This window comes from Phytophthora ramorum (assembly GCF_020800215.1).
Source record: "Phytophthora ramorum isolate Pr-102 chromosome Unknown Phyram_PR-102_s0006, whole genome shotgun sequence".
NCBI lineage: Eukaryota > Oomycota > Peronosporomycetes > Peronosporales > Peronosporaceae > Phytophthora > Phytophthora ramorum.
In genome coordinates this window covers 776,474-794,864 of record NW_027150652.1, presented here as the reverse complement: position 1 = coordinate 794,864, position 18,391 = coordinate 776,474, and the positions used below count along the sequence as shown (strand labels likewise).

Genomic DNA, 18,391 nt, shown 5'->3' with positions numbered 1-18,391 from the left:
CTTCACCTTTTATGATTCGCTAAAAACACACAGACCATGTCCATGGACACCGCGCAGGAACTGGAGCAGGCGCAGCATGTGCGCACGTTCGTGAGGCTCGCCAACCTCACGCAGACGCCTGAGCTGCACGAGTGGAACCTCGAATCCCTTCAGAGAGCTCTGCAGTGGGCTCAAGTAGCGGAAGATGTGGTGGATGGCAGGGAGGGCATCGAATCGCACATCCGTCGGTGGTTCCCCGTGGCGACGCTGCCGACGCTGCCTTTGGATGGGGCTCTGACAGCCGACGCCCTACGCCATGCAAGCGTCCACTTGCTGCAGTCCATTCTGCAGAGCCCGTACATGGCGACGCATCCGACGCGGTCGGAACTGCTGGTGGCTGTGCTCCAGGAGCTCCAAAGCAGACACGAAGACTCGTCGGCTGACGAGCTGGAAGAGCACTCTAACAGGTGACTTTGCTAGTGGCGCGGTGTGAGTGAGAGATCCTTATTTTGTTTTTTGATGTGCTGGTAGTACGTTGCTAACGGAGAGGGTTACTGGAGCCCCACGCGCAGACTCGATGCTAGCCATTGCTCGTCGAATGAGTGAGGCTTGCAAGCGCATTCGTGTGCAAGGTAATTGTCTCTGTCGCAATGTGGTGCAATGAGTGATACTGACGCGTTCGTGCAAATGAAGTGCTTTCTGGCTGGATCCTGGTGCCTCCACTAAAGAGTTACGCACTATCACCACGCACGCTTCAGCTAAAGGCTATGGCGAAAACGTTGCAACGAAATGCAGTGGATGCTCGTGCGGCTGCCAACCCCGAAACGTACCGAAAATTTCTCAATGACCTGCAAAGCTGTTTTGAAGTACTTGAAAGTAAAGATGTCCGGGTAAGCTTGCATGATGACTCTTTTTGTTGGTGAAATGATTCTTATCAAAGAAATGATGTCATTTGCAGGAAGTTGTGGTGTTGATGCTGGTTATGTGCGAGTGGCCTGCGCAGGAACCTCCACAACTCCGAGGAATGATGGAGGATCTTATGAAAATCGTGCGTGACTGGGTAATGTACAAGCCCATTCGGTACTGGACGTTCTCGCCGTGGTTGGCATCCATGCTGGCGAACAAATCAGAAGCTCTCGCTCGTGCGTATGTAGTCGAGTTGTTCACGACAGGCCTTTTGCAACCATGTGAGATTGCAATTCATTGTCTGCACCAGTGAGTCATCTATTGACTGTACATGTATTTTCTTACGCACTTTGCATTTACTTTAGGGGAGCGCGAGTTTGCAGAGCGTGTTGCCACGCTGGTTTTGCAGGGTGAAGGTGTGCAAGTCGTACTTGAACCAGCTTTGGCAAAGTTGGATCCCCATTTGCAGCAAACCTACTTCAAGGTAAATGCAAGCAAGTAGTTGCGACGGAATTATCTCTTAGTTCCATGCCGACGCAGAACATCGACGACATCGTGATGATTATTGCGGAGTGCTAGGTCGGTTGCAGTGGGGTAAGGCACTTGTAGGAGTGGCAATGCAGTATCCGCGCCCTCGCCAATCAGTGCAGCACAGCAGTCTGCGAATCCTTCTTCTCCAGCGATCAGCACTGCAGTATATCCGAAGCGATTACGTTGGTTGATCAGTGACCGAGTCCATACTTCGTCGAGGTATGACGATTGGCGAAGGTGGCGCAGTATCAGCTGCAGGGAAATTAGCGCGTTGGATGCAGTTGCAATATGTAGAACTGAATTCCCATCGGCATCCGTCACAAGAACTCCTGCTCCATGGCTAGCGTATATTGATAGCTCTAGTTAGTAAATCTGTCCGAGACAAGTTCATCGTACGAACACTTACTGAAGAAGGTAGCTGGCAACATCGTGTGCATCCCAAGCGCATGCATACTGCAGAGCTGTGCGACCCGTGTGAGGATGCCGTTCGTCCAGCAGTGTCGGATTGTCGGTATAAAGAATGGCAAGAGCACAAACATCGTTGTCTCCAACGGCTTCCATCCACTGGTCCAGGAGCTCCATCTGATCAGTCGCGTGAAAATAATGATCAATTTATTAGGAAGGCACTACATAGTGCATGGCCCGGCATATTTGGTCGATACAACATCAGTCAGTGGTGAAGCCGTACACCTCGGTCTCCAGCACCGCGTACAGCACAGCCTTCAACTCGTCGCGAACAACGTGCAGTGGCAGGTCCAAACGATTGAAACAAGCGTGGCTGTGAATGAACCCGTCACCAATCAGCGACACGGCCTTCAGTGTAAACGGGCACAGACGACCATCGTAGCTCGTCAACGCACTGAACCCTCCGAGAGGAACGCGCGATGAACCAGTTGAAAACTGCAGCAGCCGACGACGATACTCATTTGGCATCTCTCGCACTAGCTCCCAGAACCACTTGAGTGAGCGGTGGTGGTGAAGGTCTTCCGAATACTTTGTGTTGCGCTCCCAGTCATCTACGTCGATCTCGTCGGAGCCGCACAGCAGGAAGTCGAACTCTTCCGGGTCGAATAGCAGGAGAAGTTCGCGAGGGACGATTTCGTACAGGCCCTGCAAGAAGACTTGCAGTTGAGGGGCCACACTTTCCACAAGCAGGTATTGCCACTTGAGCTCCACGAACTCGCGCTTGTTGGAATCGGTGACGGGAATGGCACTGCCGCCAGGCACGAGCTCGATATCGCGATAGCTATCTCCATCCTTGGTAGTCACGGTGAAATCGAGATCTAGCGCATCGACATTGTCGTTCTCCAGTAACCAACGCAAATTGCTGTACACCTCTGGGTCCAAGTCCTCCAAATCTTCAAAACTTAACGGGTAGCCCAGAATCAGCTTGAGGAGAGGTGAAACCAAGTGGAAGCACAGCATAGAACCTTCGAGCAGTGCGCGACCCAGGAGACGGCCGGCCGCATACAAATGCAGGAGTCGATCCGGCAAAAGATCCATGTTTGAGCAGGGGCTCAAAAAGTAGGCTTGCTCATTTTTGTTGGCATATACAAAGAGACCGCGAGCAGGATCCACGAGCATCTCGTTCAGCATCACGAACCACTCGCGATGAAGTCCTCCCGCATCCACTCCACTTTCATCCAGGAAATTAATCCGAAGCACAGAGTGGAGGTTTCGTAAGGGGATAATGGCGAGGGACTCCATAGAGTCCTCGAACACATTGGCACGCTCCACATTAAGCCTCAAATGCTCTCTCTCCGCTGGAACCAAGAGTGTTGACGTGGCGGTAACGAAATGCGCATACTTCGAGGGGAAGTCTTTGCTTGCGAGAGCTATAGTCTCGCTCGGCGGCGGCGATGTCGTTGTGGTCTCACGTAAGCTGCTATTTGGCGCATTTAATTCTGCGCTTCGAGGTCCAATCTCAATTTCCAGGGGCAGTTTCGAAGCGTCCACAGTGGTGTCAGAGGCTGTCGTGAGTACTGTGTGCGTTGCTTGGGAATTGTGTACCAAGTTGGTAATGCATTCTTCCACAGATCCGAGCAATGGTTCCTGCTCTCGTATGCTGTCCGGTCCAAGCGTATTCGCGTTCTCTGCTGCAGCCAGTTCGTGTTCTGGTTCGGGTTCGGCCGCATCCGTTCCAACAGAAGATGCCGTTTCCGTATTGTCAAAGGCAATTCGTGATGGTGCAGCCGGTAGCAGTGGTGAACCATTATCTCTAAGAAGGACAGTTGATAGCTCTTCCGACACGGATTCTTTATCACCTTCACACGTCGTCGCTCCTTGTTGAAGCAATGGCAAAGCATCAATCCCATTGGACTCACCACAAGTAGACAGGAACTTGACAACAAATCCCGTGAATCGCGTGTCCGTCCATCGTCCATCACGGAACCAGAACGTGCGTCCTTCAACGTCCACTTTCCTCGTCCACTCTTTGCGTCGCTGTGCCCGTAGTCGACGTCGAGTCGTTTGGTGCGTCGGCGTAGCCGTGACCAACTGCACGCGACTCTCTCGCTTGAACAGCGGCAAGAACGATAGTCTCGGTGCCTTCTTGTCTCCGTTTTGCTGTTCGTCGTCCGCGAGCGCCTGTCCGCACACGGTGCAGAACTTGACACGTCTGAAGTTCTCGAAGCTGCAGACTGCGCAAACGTTGAATCCCTCCTCCGCGTCTCTCAATGCCGCGTCCAGTCGTCGATCGTCAGAGCTGCAGCAATTGCAAAGTTAGTGTAACTGGGGCCTCAACGGAAGAGCAACGACGCACTTGAGCAGCGGCGCGTGCAGCTCCAGCGACCGCTGGCGACGGATGTAGGCGCGTCTCGCTAACAGCGACAAGCAGCAGAAGAGCAGCGCGATGACTGCCAGCACAGCGAGGAAGCCCACCACGGCCTGCATGTCGTCTCCGGATGAATCTGAGTGTGGCGTGCGTCAAGCATCTGCGATCGATTACCGAACTGGTAGATGCAAAAGTGTTTGTCATGGGTATAGTTTAGATAGATTATAAGAAATGAATAAAGAGGAGAGGAGAGACTTTTGAGGAGTACTGTTGTGTCCAGGTAGCGGTACAGCAGATGAGTGTTGAGCTGCGGGCACCGTACACCGAACGCCGACCGTGCTGATCAACAGGATGTTGCTACATGGCAGGAGCTAGGAAGGCACAGGGCAATGTATATCGCACTCACTTACTTAATATCACTCTAGTCTGCACCCAATAAACTTCACTAATCGGTTGTAAACCCGTACACCTCGGTCTCCAGCACCGCGTACAGCACAGCCTTCAACTCGTCGCGAACAACGTGCAGTGGCAGGTCCAAACGATTGAAACAAGCGTGGCTGTGAATGAACCCGTCACCAATCAGCGACACGGCCTTCAGTGTAAACGGGCACAGACGACCATCGTAGCTCGTCAACGCACTGAACCCTCCGAGAGGAACGCGCGATGAACCAGTTGAAAACTGCAGCAGCCGACGACGATACTCATTTGGCATCTCTCGCACTAGCTCCCAGAACCACTTGAGTGAGCGGTGGTGGTGAAGGTCTTCCGAATACTTTGTGTTGCGCTCCCAGTCATCTACGTCGATCTCGTCGGAGCCGCACAGCAGGAAGTCGAACTCTTCCGGGTCGAATAGCAGGAGAAGTTCGCGAGGGACGATTTCGTACAGGCCCTGCAAGAAGACTTGCAGTTGAGGGGCCACACTTTCCACAAGCAGGTATTGCCACTTGAGCTCCACGAACTCGCGCTTGTTGGAATCGGTGACGGGAATGGCACTGCCGCCAGGCACGAGCTCGATATCGCGATAGCTATCTCCATCCTTGGTAGTCACGGTGAAATCGAGATCTAGCGCATCGACATTGTCGTTCTCCAGTAACCAACGCAAATTGCTGTACACCTCTGGGTCCAAGTCCTCCAAATCTTCAAAACTTAACGGGTAGCCCAGGATCAGCTTCAAAAACGGCGAGGCCAAGTGGAAGCACAGCATAGAGCCCTCCAGGAGTGCACGTCCCAAGAGACGACCAGCCGCGAAGAGATTTAGCAGCTGGTTAGGAAGTAGTTCCATATCCGAGCAGGGGCTCATGTAGTATGTCTGATCACGCTTGTTAGCACAAACAAAGAGCCCACGTACTGGATCCACAAGCGCCTCATTGAGCATCACAAACCACTCACGTTGAAGACCCCCAGCGTCCACACCGTTCTCATCGAGGAAGTTTATGCGCACTACAGAACGAGCATTCTGGAGCGGGATGATAGCGAGGGACTCCATCGAGTCTTTGAACACGCTGGCACGCTCAACGTTGAGCCGTAGATGCTCTCTTTCAGCTGGAACCAGTAGGGCTGAAGCAGCCATGACGAAATGTGCATACTTGGAGGGAAAATCTTTACTAGCGAGCGCCATTGCCAGGGGTGGTGGTGATGCATTGCCTAGGACAGTATCGGTTCCCAATGCTGTACGAATTGGACTGTTCGGCAGAGTGAGAGGAAGTCTTGTGGCATCCATATCAGCGTCAGCTGCTGATGTGAACACAGAGTGCATCTCCTGTGCGTAGTTTACCAAGCTTGCAGCGCACTCCGCAACCGATCTGACCATAGGTCTTGGCGACATTGCTCGATTTGCCGCATATTCTTTGTTTCCCTCGGTGTGTTCTAGTTCGGGATCTGGTTCTGAGCTACTCCGGCTCGTTGAAGCATGAGCTTCAGGTGATTTTCCGTCCACGGCAATTCGACTGTTTGCAGGCTTGAACTCAACAACAAAGCCTGTTGCAGGTGTATCAGCCCCAACATTGTGGCTGTCACGAAACCAATATGGGCGTCCTTCGACATCAAGTTTGCGTGTCCACTCCTTGCGTCTCTGTGCCCGTACACGGCGGCGAGTGGCTTGCTTCGAGGATATCGAAAGTGCAGTGGACGAGGTCGTCTGCGTTCCCGTATGTCGCTTGAAAGTCGACAACATTCTCGTCAACCTTCTCCTCTCGCCCTTGTTGCGCGACGGCGAGCGGCACGAGAAAGGTGCCTTCTCCACAATCGGCTCGCCACAAAGCGTGCAAAAGCGGACACGCTTGAAGTTCTCAAACGCACAGAAGTCGCACACGATGAACCCTTCCTCCGCATCTCTTCACACACAATATAGCGTCAGCTCTGCCAGCCTCCCTTTAATTGAACGGAGACAAACCTTAGTGCCGCATCCAGACGTCGATCATCGGAGCTGCACCCAACCAAATGGACAGCAGATAGCCGTTAGATACAGCAACCACACGCAGAATACCCGGACGAAAGCAGATAGCCTCTAGCCTCCGTTATGGTCAACTGCATGTGCACGTACTCGATGAGTGGCGTATTCAGCTCCACCTCGCGCTCGAACTTCTTGAACGAACGTCGTGCCAGCCACGCGAAGAAGAGTGCGAAGAGCAGGGCGATCCCACACGCCACACCGATGGTCACGCCCACAGACATCACTCGGTGGCGTCCTTGAGAAGGGCGAGAAGTTGGAGAGTGTCAGTGACACTGTGTCACGCTGGAACAGGTGCATTGCACACTTCGATCAGATGCCGATCAAAATTATGATGAAACACAGAAGTGTTCACCTTACACAGTGAATTAGTGGGGTACAAATTGATTTGTGGTTTTACAGTAGAAGGTATCGAATCAAAGTTTTCAGACCGCGTCAGTTTGCGGTTGTGGCTGTTGTGTACAGTGACAGAAATCTCCAAAGCAAAATGCACTGGCGAAAAGGTCCCTTACGTGTAGCCAACGCACTATTTAACCGGTTGAAGCACGCGTGACTGTCGATGTACTTATCGCCCTCTCAGCGAAAATGCACACAGCCATCTATCGTAGTGCACCGCAGCCACCGAGCGGTATCCACAGGACGAACCCGTTGAAAACTGCAGCAATCGGCGTCATACTCGTTGGGTATTCCACGCGCCAGCTCACAGAGCAGCGACGTGGTGCAACAAGTTCGAGTAGTCGTTCACGTCGAGCCACACAGCGGAAGTCAAATTCTTCCGGGTCCAAGCAAGTCGCGAGGAATGATTTCGTACATTCCACGAAGAAGACGTGACGCTTCCTCCAGTAAGTACTGCCACTTGCGCTCCATGTATTGTTGGACTTCGGGACGAGCTGGTCTCCTTTGTATCTACGTTCTCCAGCCGCCGACACAAATTGCGATAAACCTCGGGGTCGTAAGTGGCAAAGCTGAGAGGGTAACCCAAAACCAGCTTCAGTACAGGCGATTCTAAGTGAAAGTACAGCATCGAGGAGCCGGGTCGCCGCGCTTATTATTCAGGACGAAATGAGGGTAATGCTTCGGAACAACTTGTGTCAAGCACTACTAGTAGTACGTGCCTGCACGATGATATCATGCAAAGCGGAAGAATCGTGGATACCAAAACATGTCACGATAATCTCAAAATTATTCACGTTAGTTGCAGCTCGTACCACATGCGCACTGCAAACGCTTGTTTTACAATAGGATTGCTATTGGGGGGTTCGATTATCCCCACCATCAGCTCGTAGATACACGTTAGTCGGCATGCAGCGGCGCTGGACGACGCCGAGCTGGGGTTATGCCGTCGTGAAGCCCGTGAGGTCCGTGTCCAGCGTCGCGTACAGCATACTCTTCAACTCCTTCTTGCTGTGGTACAGCGGCAGATCCAGACGATTGAAGCATGCGTGACTCGAGATGTACTGCGTCGAGCGGTAGGGCACACCCTTGAGGTTGAACGGGCACAGGCGACCATCGTAGCTGGTAAGACCCCGGAAACCCGACAGAGGGACACAGGCAGATCCTGTCGCGAACAGCAGCAGGCGTCGACGGTACTCGTTCGGCATTTGGCGAACAATCTCCCAGAACCAGCGAGTTACGCTGACGCCCTCAAGGTTAGGAGACAATACGGTGTGAGTCTCCCAGTCCGTTACGTCCACTTCGGGGGATCCACACAGCAAGTAGTCGAATTCTTCTGGGTCAAAAATCAAAAGCATCTCGCGAGGAATAACCTCGTACAGACCCTTCAGGAATGCATGCAGTTGGTCCGCCACACTCTCGAAGAGCACGTAGCGGAAACGCCGGTCCAGGTACTCGCGCTTGTTGGCATCCGTGACAGCAATATCCCGTCCATTGGGGATAAGATCCACCACGATTTTCTCGGTTTCGTTTACCTGCTCGGTTAGACTAAAGTCAAGTCCGAGGTCGTCCACGCCGTCGTTGTCCATCAGCCATCGGAGACTGCGGTACGCCTCTGGGTCGAGATACTCCATGTCGGCAAACGTCACTGGCATACCCAAGATCACCTTCAGCAACGGCAGTGCGAGATGAAAGCCCCAGATGCCGCCTTCCAGCAGAGCCCGACCAATCAGTCGACCTGTGGCAAAATAGTAAGCTAGGTGGTCCTCGCCTACCTCAGACCGGGATTGCGGATTGAGAAAGTAGCTCTGGTCGGCCTTGTTGGTGCATGTAAAGAGTCGAAGCGTCGGCGAAGCCAGCAGCTCGTTCACCAGCATAAACCATTCGCGGTGCACCCCGCCAGCATCCACGCCGCTTTCATCCAGGAAATTGATGCGCATGAAGGAGCGCAAGTTCTTCGGCTGAATGCAGTACATGTGGTCCATCGACTCTTCCAGCATGTACTCGCGGTGGACAGACAACTTCAAAAACTCCACTTCTGCAGGCACGATCAGCGAGGCCGTGCTGACCACAAAGTGCGCGTACTTTGAAGGAAAGTCGCTAGTCGCCAAAGAAACAACCTCCTTGCGTCGCTCAGCCCCAGCATCGGCGAGCGTCGACTTCCCGGTCGCGAAGTCAGCCGGGTCCGAGACGCTCGCCTCCACCAGCTCCAGCTCCACGTCCGTCGGCAGCATGGGCTTGTCGTCTGCATTTTCCTTCTCACTCTGCGGTTGCTCCACAGCCAGACTCGGCACTGGCTCCGTCTCCGTCATGGTTTCCTGTTCCTCCTGCTCTTTAGTCCTCTCCTGCTCTTGCTCTTCGGCCAGTTCCTGCTGTTCCACTTCCTCCGGGAGCTTGAAACTCAGTGTATACCCCGGCAAGAGTGTGTCCACGTCGCTGTTCGCAGGCACGTGGCCTCCGCCTCCACTGCGGTACCAGAAGAGATTCCCTTCCACGTCCAATTTCCTCGTCCACTCTCGTCGGCTGCGCGCACGCCGCTGCTGGCGACTCAGCGACGACATTTTCCTCGGACGTGGCGACAGCAGGTGGGTCGCGCTCATGGCCATGTTGATGGCTCCTCCTCTGCTGCTGCAAGTGTCCTCCGGCTTGAGCTGCTCGTCGTCGCTCTCGTCGTCGGCCGTGGCGAAGGACAGCGACGGCAGCTTGTCGCCGCACAGCACGCAGTACTCGAAGCGCTTGAAGTTCTCGAACGCGCAGCTGGCGCACACGCTGTAGCCCGCCTCGGCTTCTCGCGTGGCAGCGTCGATTCGGTGGTCGACCGACTCGCCCGACAGCAGCGGCACCTCCATGTCCAGCAGGTGGCGGTTGCGACGACACGCCATGAGCCACACCACGAAGAAGATGATGCACAGCAGCAGCATGCCCACGCCCTGGTACAGCATCGACGCCTCCGTGGACCGCTCGTTGTCCATCGCGGCGAGTCTTCAAGTGCTGCGGTTCAAGTCAGTCACACGCAGAATGACCTTCGCTGAGGGATCCGTATTTTTCACTTGGTTTCAGTATTGCTAAGTCGCGTTTATGCACACTAGATTACGGCGACGAATCCCCTCGAAATAGTGACAATCCACTCACAGCGACATGTTGACGGGGCTTGCATGTTCCGTCACCGGTTTCCCCTAACGGCAATGTACCAACGTTGGTGCGCACCCGATGGCTCTGCTTCAAACCATGCGGTCAAGTCACTGGCTGCCGTTGTTCCTGCCAGCACTTGTGACGTCTGGATCGGCGATCCGACGCGTGCAATCGGTCATTGGCCTCTTGGTCAATGGTCGGACATCTGCAGGCGACCTGCACTTGCATTCCGTGAGGAAAACAGGCCGTTGTGACAATGCATCTCCACTGTCCTCCACGATGACGGCAAGACACGCCGCTCATAATTTGCAGTCGATATTTAGGTCTTTGGATACTCCACGCTGCCGACTTCCTACGCCGTCGTGAACCCGTACGTCTCGGTGTTGAGCGTAGCGTGTAGCACCTCCTTGAGCTCCGCTCGCGATGATGCCAACGGCACGTCCAACCGGTTGAAGCATGCGTGGCTTCGAATGTAAGGGGAGTGCACGCCCTTCAACGTGAACGGGCAGATCTGACCGTCGTGGCTCGTCAGGTGTCGGAAGCCACCGATCGGGACTCGCGAGCACCCCGTTGCAAACTGCAGCAGGCGACGCCGGCACTCCAGGTTCATGTCCCGCACCAGCTCCCAGAACCACCGAAGCACTCGCGTCCCCGTCAAGTTCTTGGAGCACCTCGTGTGTGCCTCCCAGTCCGTAACGTCGATGGAGTCGCAACCGCATAGCACATAGTCGAACTCTTCCACGTCAAAGAGCATGAGGATCTGCCGCGGAATCACTTGGTACAAGCCTTTCAAAAACACGTACAGCTGGCTTGAAACGCTTTCTAGAAAATGGTAGTGGAGCCACCATTCTGCGAATTCGTGCTTGTTTTCATCGGTCACCGGGATCTCGCCACCGTTTGACACCAAATCCACCGTCACCATGGTTCCACTTGCATCTCTGCGCGTTGTCGTGAAATCTAGTCCGAGCGTCGCGGCACCATCGTGTTCCAACATCCACAGAAGACTTTTGTACGTCACCGGATCCAAATCCCCGTAGTCGCGAAAAGTGAACGGAATACCGAGAATGAGCTTCAATAGCGCTGGTGCAAAGTGGAAGCCCACCACTTCGCCCTCTAATAGCGCACGGCCAACAAGACGTCCAACTGCGAAAAAGTACGCTAGATGCTCCTCACCGATCGCCTGCCTCGAATTTACGTTGAAGAAATACGTCTGGGCCGCATGGTTCGTGCAGGTGAAAACCCCCAGAGACGGGTCAATAACCAGCTCCGTCACGAGCGCGAACCATTCGCGGTGCACCCCCCCAGCATCTACAGCAGTCTCTGCAGCAAAATCAATTCGCACCACCGAATGGGTATCATTGTCATCCATACAGCACAAGTACTCCATGGACTCCTCGACAACGTGTTCACGACGTAGAAACAGCTTCAGCACTTCCAGTTGAGGTGGGACAATCAGCGTAGAAGTACAGGCCACAAAATGTGCGAACTTGGTTGGGAAGTCTTCTCTTGACAAATTGAGCAGGCCCTTGACGTCGACATTTCTGGACGAAGGTGGCCCCGTCGCGAATGCTAGTGCGTCGGCTTCGTCGGCAGCCACAGTCTGTATTTTCATCAGCTTCGTTTCGTGTTCCAGCTTCCTAGTTACTGAACCAGGCTCTCCGTCCGGTATCACGTCCACCTCAGTCTCCATCTCTCTGCCATCTTTGCCACCCCCTTCCTTGAACACAGCAACATATCCAGGATACTGGGAGCAGTTTTGAGACGCCTCCGCATTCCGATACCAACAGGCCTTTCCGGTGCAGTCAAGCTTGCGTTGCCATTCTGTTCGACGCCTAGCACACATCACCATATAATAAAATAAGAAGTCAGCCTGCGGATCAAAGCATACACAACAAAAGACCAACCAACAACGCACTTTGCCCGCACTTGTCGAGCGGTAAGAGGGCTTCTTGCCCGAGATCTCTCTGTCGGTGACAGCTTGAGCTTCTCCCCGCAAAGCACGCAGAACCTGAACCTCTGTGTGTTTGCGAATGCACACACTATGCATCGTACTGCCTCCTCCTCTGCGTCCCTGCAAGCAACCGCCACCCCGTCTCAGTCAGCAGCGTGTCCTCAACACCCCAACCGACCTCCGTCAGCCCCCCATATCCTACGTACAACGTTGCAACATCAATGCGATGCTCTCCGGTCGCATCATCTCTGCAGAAGCCACATTATCACAGCGTCAACACCTCAAAATATAAAAAATAAAAAAACAACAACAACGAGGAATCCGCCGCCTACCTGGCGATCAATGCCTGCTGCAACTCGCTGTAGCTGCGCTCGCGGTACTTGCGCTGCAGTTTGCGGAAGATGTAGGCGACGATAAGGTATAGTGCCACCTGGGAGGCCACGATGAGCACCACGATCACGTCCGCCATCTTCGGAGCTTTTCGCCTTCTTCAAATTGAGCACAATCATTGATGTCGATGATAGTCATTAATTCGAGGGGAACTCAACATCGATAGAGTCACTGAAGTGGTGCATACAACTATATCATGAGCGGCGCACTGAACGACAAGAGCGCGCTGGTGCTGGAGCTGGGGGCACGTTACGCGCGATGCGGCATCTCTGGGGAGCGCGCGCCTCGCTGTATCGTGCGCTGGCAGGTGCGTTGTCACCGTATTGCGCGCATCGGGTTCGAGGTTGCTCAAGGAGTATGTGGTCAGGTGGGGGACATGCTGCAGAAGCCCTTGACCGCCGCGGACTGGCGCCAGTATCTGTATCCGGAGCTGCACACGCTGTGCTTCGAGTGAGTGGTTTGGATCTGCATCGACTGCGTGGGTTGCGTAGCTAACAGGCTGCTGTACTGTCAGCTTGCTGTTGGTGAATCCGACGCGTCGCCGATTCGTCGTGTGTGAAGATCTGCTGCTGCCGCGGGTATTCCGGGAGACGCTCTTGAGCATTTTATTTGATGTTCTCAAGGTGGTTATTGGATGAGAATAGAGAGTTGTGGTTTGGGGGGCTGAACAGGAGGGTATTGTGGTTGTGCCAGGCTTCTGCGGTGTCGTTGGTGCCGTCCATGATGGCGGTGTTGTACGGTACAGCAAACCACACAGCTTTGGTGGTAGACTGCGGCTGGGCAGAGACGCGACTGCTGCCTGTGTTCAAGGGTATACCGCTCCCTTATCTTTACGAGAGTAAGTTTGGTTACTAGAAGCTGTGGAAGAATGTGGAAGTGACGCGACGTGGTGTTGCTGTGTTGAAGCTGTGCCTGCTGGAAGCCGGAACTGCTGTGAGTTGATTCAGCGAGAGCTGAATACGTCTCGCGACCAGCCGATGGATAGCTTGAAGACCGTTGTCACGCCTGTGACTGAAGCCATTGCAGAAGGCATTCTTGAACGGGCGTGCTTCGCACAGCAAAAGGTACACCAGGAGAGACTTCATATTGCCGAAGTTATATATCGCGGAGCTCATGTTTCTGCTGTTATGTGCTTCGTGGATCAGAATCCGTTGCCAAATGTGGTTGACGCAGAGTTTCAGACCCACGACAATGATGTGCTGCAGGTCGGTCGCAGTAGTAAAGGCTTCATATTTTTCACTCGTTGCAGATTCTGACGGTGTCTCACTTGGACCCTACTTGCGTAATAGGTTCCTGGAAGCTTGCGCACTGGAGCCGTAGAGCAGCTACTGATTGGTATGCATTCGTGGTATCGGATGGCCTGCTGCAATTCCTAACACATCGAATTCACCTCGCAATTCGATTGTTCAGGTGACGAAAGCACGGATGGGATTTCAATTGTCGACGGCATCATCCAAGTCTTGAAGAAGGCCCCGCTCGACGTGAGAGCAGCAATGCTGGAGAACCTGCTGCTTGTCGGAGGAACCGCTATGATTCCTGGTAAAATTACCGTTCGGGTAAAATGTTGGTATATTCCTTTGCAGCCATGCTAACCTGTCTATGCTTCAGGCTTGGCGCAGCGTGTCATGGATGAAGTACGCGAGGCTCTACATCATGATAATGAGTTTGCCTCGGCTTCGGCTGCTGTTGACCGAGCGCAGCTCGTTCAGACATACTTCCCGCGGAACATGCTTGCCTGGGTTGGCGGATCAGTATATGCTGCCACGGAGAGCGCTCGGCTCTCGACTATTTCATCGCAAGAATACAGCAGCTCCAACGGCACCAGTATCCCTGACTGGCTCACTGTCGCTGAAGAGGGATTCTAAGTCGAAAGTGACTTTTGCAGCGAGTATGTGCCAGTGACGGAGTACGTGCGAGGATTTGAATGGTTAGTGTATTTCCTATTGCCGAAATTGTTGAGCTATGAAGTGATTAACAAACCTTCGTCAGCATGTATGGCACCATGGCTTCGTAAGCGAGACGGCTTTAATGTAGCATTTTAGCCGTCCGACTTACTTACTCGTTCGCATTCCGAGTGGCTTGCCAGTGTCGTCCCATGGTGCCTTCATGCCAAGATCAGGCATGTTTTTGAGATTGGTAGTCGCGGCTCCACTAGGCCGCTTCAACGGAGCGACGTGATGTGGCAGTGCTGACTTGCGTGGTTGCATCTCTCTCGCCACCTTTGCGTCTGCGTCTGCCGACGATTTCACACCTTCCTCGCGTCGGTGTTCCTCCTTGGAATCGGCTCGGAGTTGACTCTTGGTGCGTGATGTGATACAGTCGACTGCTGCGGCATCTTCCTCCTCGTCTTCGTCAACAAAATCGTTGTCGACCTTCCACAGACTGATGCGGCGTAGCTCTTCACAGCCACGCACTCCATTGCGATACGTCTTGAGCTGGATACCTTCCTTCTGAAGAGAGACGTCTGGGAAATTGGTGTCAAGTAGCGGCTGCTCTTCCTCGCCATTTTCAAGGTAGACGTAGAAAGTGTAGTCATAGTATAGCAGCACAAGCACGACGCCTCCAATGTGGATCTTGCTCGCAATAGCCTCCACATCCTATGCAGATCAAGCCCAGCAACGTTGAGTGAGTCGTGCAGTTAATGAAGCATGACACTACCAAAGTGAACTGACCTGGAATGCAGCGCATTTGCCCATGGCAATTTCAAAGAAGCACTCAACATTATCATCCTCAAGCCAGCTTCCAACGTTGCCCGGGCTCTTGACGAACGACCCCCCAGTTTGAGCCAGTGTTTGCACGAATTGCTCTGCCTTGGACATCTCTTCCTGCATGGCAGGCACAATTCCTGCCAAGTGTTCCATCGACGGGGTAAATAATGATGTCGCTGGCATCTTGGAGACTTCGCACATAAAGGTCTACGAAAAGCAAAATTGACACACGATGAGTAACACCGCGAGCAGAATGAAACTTGACCACTCGAACATTACCAGAGCACTTTGCTGTCGTCGAAGCATGGGGATGATGATAGGAATGTCTGACAACTCAAGCTTTGGTCCCAGATCCACGTGCCCGTTGTAGCACCAGTTGCCAAATCGGAAGAGCACCTCGCGCAAACTCGGGGTGTTTGTGGAGCCTTCAGCACGAGGGGTGCGCCGAATGAGGAAGGTCTGGTTGTAACCTGTGCCACTGACATCTTTGCATTGCACTTTCAGTGGCTTCGGTGGGCTTTTGTGTTTTCCGATACTAGCCGCCTGCCACAGCGTGAGCTTTTTCATGTTGCTGCAGTCGTCCTCACGGTATGTCTGCAAGTGGATGCCCTGAAGGTGAGCCGAGAGGTCCGGGAAACGCACATCGAGCAGAGGCTGCTCGCCGTCTGCTTCCTGCAGCACGACGTAGAAACTACGTTGGTAGTAGATTACCAAGAGCACCAACCCACGCACAAAGGTCTTGCTGGCCACGATGTCCACATCATCGAAGCATTCATAGCCACCGCTCTGCAACTCGAAAAAGGTCCTCGATCCACCATCGTCCAAATCGCCGTCCACCCACGTGTGCTCCTCTGCAGCTTTCATCAGCTTGCGTTCAATACGCTCGCTTGAAAGCTCAGCGCCGATGAAGTCGTAGACATCGTACAGCGTTTCAAGAGGTGTCGAGTATTGAGACGTTGAGGGCATGGCCTTCCACTCGCAAATATATTGTAGCGAAGCTTGCTGCTTCTGTAGGGCAGGTACGACCACCGGCAGATCGGCGAGCTCCAGGTCGGCACTACCGAGATCGACCTTCCCGCTGTAGCACCAATTGCCACAACGGAAGAGAACTTCATGAAGGTTGTTCTTGCTGGACCGGACGATGTACGTCTGGTTGTATCCGTCACGCAGTGCCACAATCTCCGGGGTCGGGGCTCCCGAGTCGTCCGCGTTGATATCGGCTTCGTCGGCCTGCGCCTTGGACAAAGGCTTGTGCATGGCCTGGGTTCGGTCGGCGCTGTCCTTGGCCTCCATCGTTGCGGCCTTCGCTGGTTCCCTAACTGAGCGAGAATGGAGGGACGCCAAGATCTTCGGTTGCGAAACTATCGTGGTCTCTAAAATGGGACGCACTTGCTGCATGTCAACTCGGAGCATGGCTCGAAACGAATGCAAAGTTTTGTTGTCGCATGTACGGATGATTATCTACACGGTGAAGCTAAGCTGCAGTGCGCAGTCTGACTAGTATGTGCAATTGGCTGACGCTCTTTCAGTTGTGGCAAAGCTACCACTTGTGCTGCTGGGCCCACGCACCGGTCACCTTCGGGCCCGCAGGTGCAGCAGCACTAGGTGCCGAGGGGGCAGCGGGCTGGGTAAGTGGCTTAGCCCACGCGTTTCCAGTCGACTGGGAAGACTGTGGGGCCGGAGTGGGAACACCACCGGGCGGCGGGCCCCACGCAGCGCCAGGGGGAGGAGGCGGCGCCTGGCGACGGACTTGCGGGTTTTGAACGCGTGCGTGGCGACCACGCATGATGGCCTGGATCTTGGTAGCTGCCTGCGCATCTGTCAACGGTAGAGCCTCCGGGAAGGCCGTGCCGATCTTCGTGTCCTTGCCCCGGCCGAAGCTGAAGCACTTGATGTTGCACAGGTACGGGCCGAGCTGTACGTTGTTGTTCTCCTGGCCGTTCAGGTAACACATGGTGTACAGGGCCATCTCGAACTCCGGGCTCACTCCGATCAAGCTGCAAAATGCCACCACATAGTCGTTGTTAGTCACGTTGAATGTAGAAACCTTGATTGCAGTAGCCAAGTTTCACCTCGTGGACACGGGCTTTATCTCGTCTTCCCACTGGAACTGGAACGTGATCAATTGCTCCTTGTTGTGGGGCTCCATAAACTTGCATCCGCGCTGCTTAGGGCGAATGTATCCCCTGTAGTCGATGCGGCCGTTGCGCTCCTCGTTGTACACCTGGAGCCAATTGTGGCAACCGCACACTTTGCCCTGCTCGGCGAACAAATCCATTAGCAACAAGACTAAATCCACTGATCAGATAAATCATCAATCTCACATTCTTCTCCTCGCCAACGAACACGTGCTCAAAGCCCGACGAGTCGTTGCGCACTTCACGGCGGTACAGCCCGAACCAAATGAGCTCGAGCTTTTTCTTGAAGTCCCCCATGTCGCCCGTGAACTTCTTGTTCTTGACCAGCCAACTGCAATTGACCGCATACAGTCAGAACTACATCTACACCCTCACCGCCATCACCGCCATACTCACGCGTGGGCATAGCGCATGGGCGCCGTCTCAAGCACAGCGTTCAGGAACGCGTTGTTCTCCGCCAACTCCTTGGGCGTCACGCGCTCCGTCACACCTGTCTGTGTATCACAAGGAGCCAATTACCACATAACTCCAGTCACGACTCCACTCTGTTCATTGCACTCTCCAAACTGGTCGCACCTCGCGCTCGTAGTTGTCCAGCAGGTCGAAGAGCAGCTTGTACGTGCGGCGCTCGAAAACGCTCGGGTCCACGAACGTGAAGAGCGGCTCGCGCGCCGCGTCACCGCGGGCGTAGGAGGTCTTGCCCTCCTGTAGGTTCACTTCGTAGTGCACGTTGGGCTCCAGACGGTTGGTGTCCAGCTCCCAGAGCTTGTTGCACGCGGCCGAGAGGCTCTTGAGCTCGGCGACTGCAACGGCACAAGTCAGCATTATATAGGATTTCTCAGCCAATTCATTGCAATTCGCCTACAGGTCGGAGTGGCGTTGGCCATGATGCAGGGGCTAGCGACTATCAGCGGCTCGAGGCGATCGGGGAATGAATTGCATCCGTCCTGCAGCTGGATCGAGCGCACCCACACGCTGTCGTCAGTTGCTGGAACGAATGATACATGTACACACGACTGCAACCAGCGAATCAGCGTCGAT

General features: G+C 54.1%; 8 protein-coding genes across 8 annotated transcripts; 2 read left to right on the top strand and 6 right to left on the bottom strand.

The window, feature by feature from the left end:
- Positions 1-36: 36 nt before the first annotated feature.
- On the top strand, positions 37-1,464 carry KRP23_7069 (uncharacterized protein; the record flags this gene model as incomplete). Its single annotated transcript, XM_067892338.1, has 6 exons — positions 37-446; positions 511-611; positions 673-869; positions 938-1,166; positions 1,251-1,369; positions 1,426-1,464. 6 exons carry the CDS (start codon positions 37-39, stop codon positions 1,462-1,464), a joined length of 1,095 nt encoding a protein of 364 aa, XP_067744228.1.
- Positions 1,465-2,082: 618 nt separating this feature from the next.
- On the bottom strand, positions 2,083-4,308 carry KRP23_7068 (E3 ubiquitin-protein ligase Itchy-like protein; the record flags this gene model as incomplete). Its single annotated transcript, XM_067892337.1, has 2 exons — positions 2,083-4,120; positions 4,178-4,308. 2 exons carry the CDS (start codon positions 4,306-4,308, stop codon positions 2,083-2,085), a joined length of 2,169 nt encoding a protein of 722 aa, XP_067744227.1.
- Positions 4,309-4,634: 326 nt separating this feature from the next.
- KRP23_7067 (E3 ubiquitin-protein ligase Itchy-like protein) lies at positions 4,635-6,862 on the bottom strand (the record flags this gene model as incomplete). The annotated part of the gene is made up of 3 exons (XM_067892336.1): positions 4,635-6,522; positions 6,582-6,614; positions 6,732-6,862. 3 exons carry the CDS (start codon positions 6,860-6,862, stop codon positions 4,635-4,637), a joined length of 2,052 nt encoding a protein of 683 aa, XP_067744226.1.
- A 1,110-nt stretch (positions 6,863-7,972) lies between these two features.
- Positions 7,973-10,003, bottom strand: KRP23_7066 (E3 ubiquitin-protein ligase TOM1-like; the record flags this gene model as incomplete). The annotated part of the gene is made up of 1 exon (XM_067892335.1): positions 7,973-10,003. The coding sequence occupies one exon, from the start codon at positions 10,001-10,003 to the stop codon at positions 7,973-7,975; it is 2,031 nt and encodes a 676-aa protein (XP_067744225.1).
- A 512-nt stretch (positions 10,004-10,515) lies between these two features.
- KRP23_7065 (E3 ubiquitin-protein ligase TOM1-like) lies at positions 10,516-12,583 on the bottom strand (the record flags this gene model as incomplete). Its single annotated transcript, XM_067892334.1, has 4 exons — positions 10,516-11,995; positions 12,079-12,234; positions 12,321-12,362; positions 12,447-12,583. 4 exons carry the CDS (start codon positions 12,581-12,583, stop codon positions 10,516-10,518), a joined length of 1,815 nt encoding a protein of 604 aa, XP_067744224.1.
- Positions 12,584-12,700: 117 nt separating this feature from the next.
- On the top strand, positions 12,701-14,369 carry KRP23_7064 (Actin-related protein 10; the record flags this gene model as incomplete). The annotated part of the gene is made up of 9 exons (XM_067892333.1): positions 12,701-12,811; positions 12,872-12,954; positions 13,019-13,127; positions 13,198-13,342; positions 13,411-13,568; positions 13,650-13,709; positions 13,794-13,839; positions 13,915-14,043; positions 14,113-14,369. The coding sequence occupies 9 exons, from the start codon at positions 12,701-12,703 to the stop codon at positions 14,367-14,369; spliced, it is 1,098 nt and encodes a 365-aa protein (XP_067744223.1).
- Positions 14,370-14,555: 186 nt separating this feature from the next.
- On the bottom strand, positions 14,556-16,505 carry KRP23_7063 (uncharacterized protein; the record flags this gene model as incomplete). Its single annotated transcript, XM_067892331.1, has 3 exons — positions 14,556-15,101; positions 15,177-15,419; positions 15,492-16,505. 3 exons carry the CDS (start codon positions 16,503-16,505, stop codon positions 14,556-14,558), a joined length of 1,803 nt encoding a protein of 600 aa, XP_067744222.1.
- Positions 16,506-16,752: 247 nt separating this feature from the next.
- KRP23_7062 (Poly(U)-specific endoribonuclease-B) lies at positions 16,753-18,237 on the bottom strand (the record flags this gene model as incomplete). The annotated part of the gene is made up of 6 exons (XM_067892330.1): positions 16,753-17,209; positions 17,285-17,469; positions 17,537-17,681; positions 17,747-17,844; positions 17,927-18,153; positions 18,216-18,237. The coding sequence occupies 6 exons, from the start codon at positions 18,235-18,237 to the stop codon at positions 16,753-16,755; spliced, it is 1,134 nt and encodes a 377-aa protein (XP_067744221.1).
- Positions 18,238-18,391: the final 154 nt, after the last annotated feature.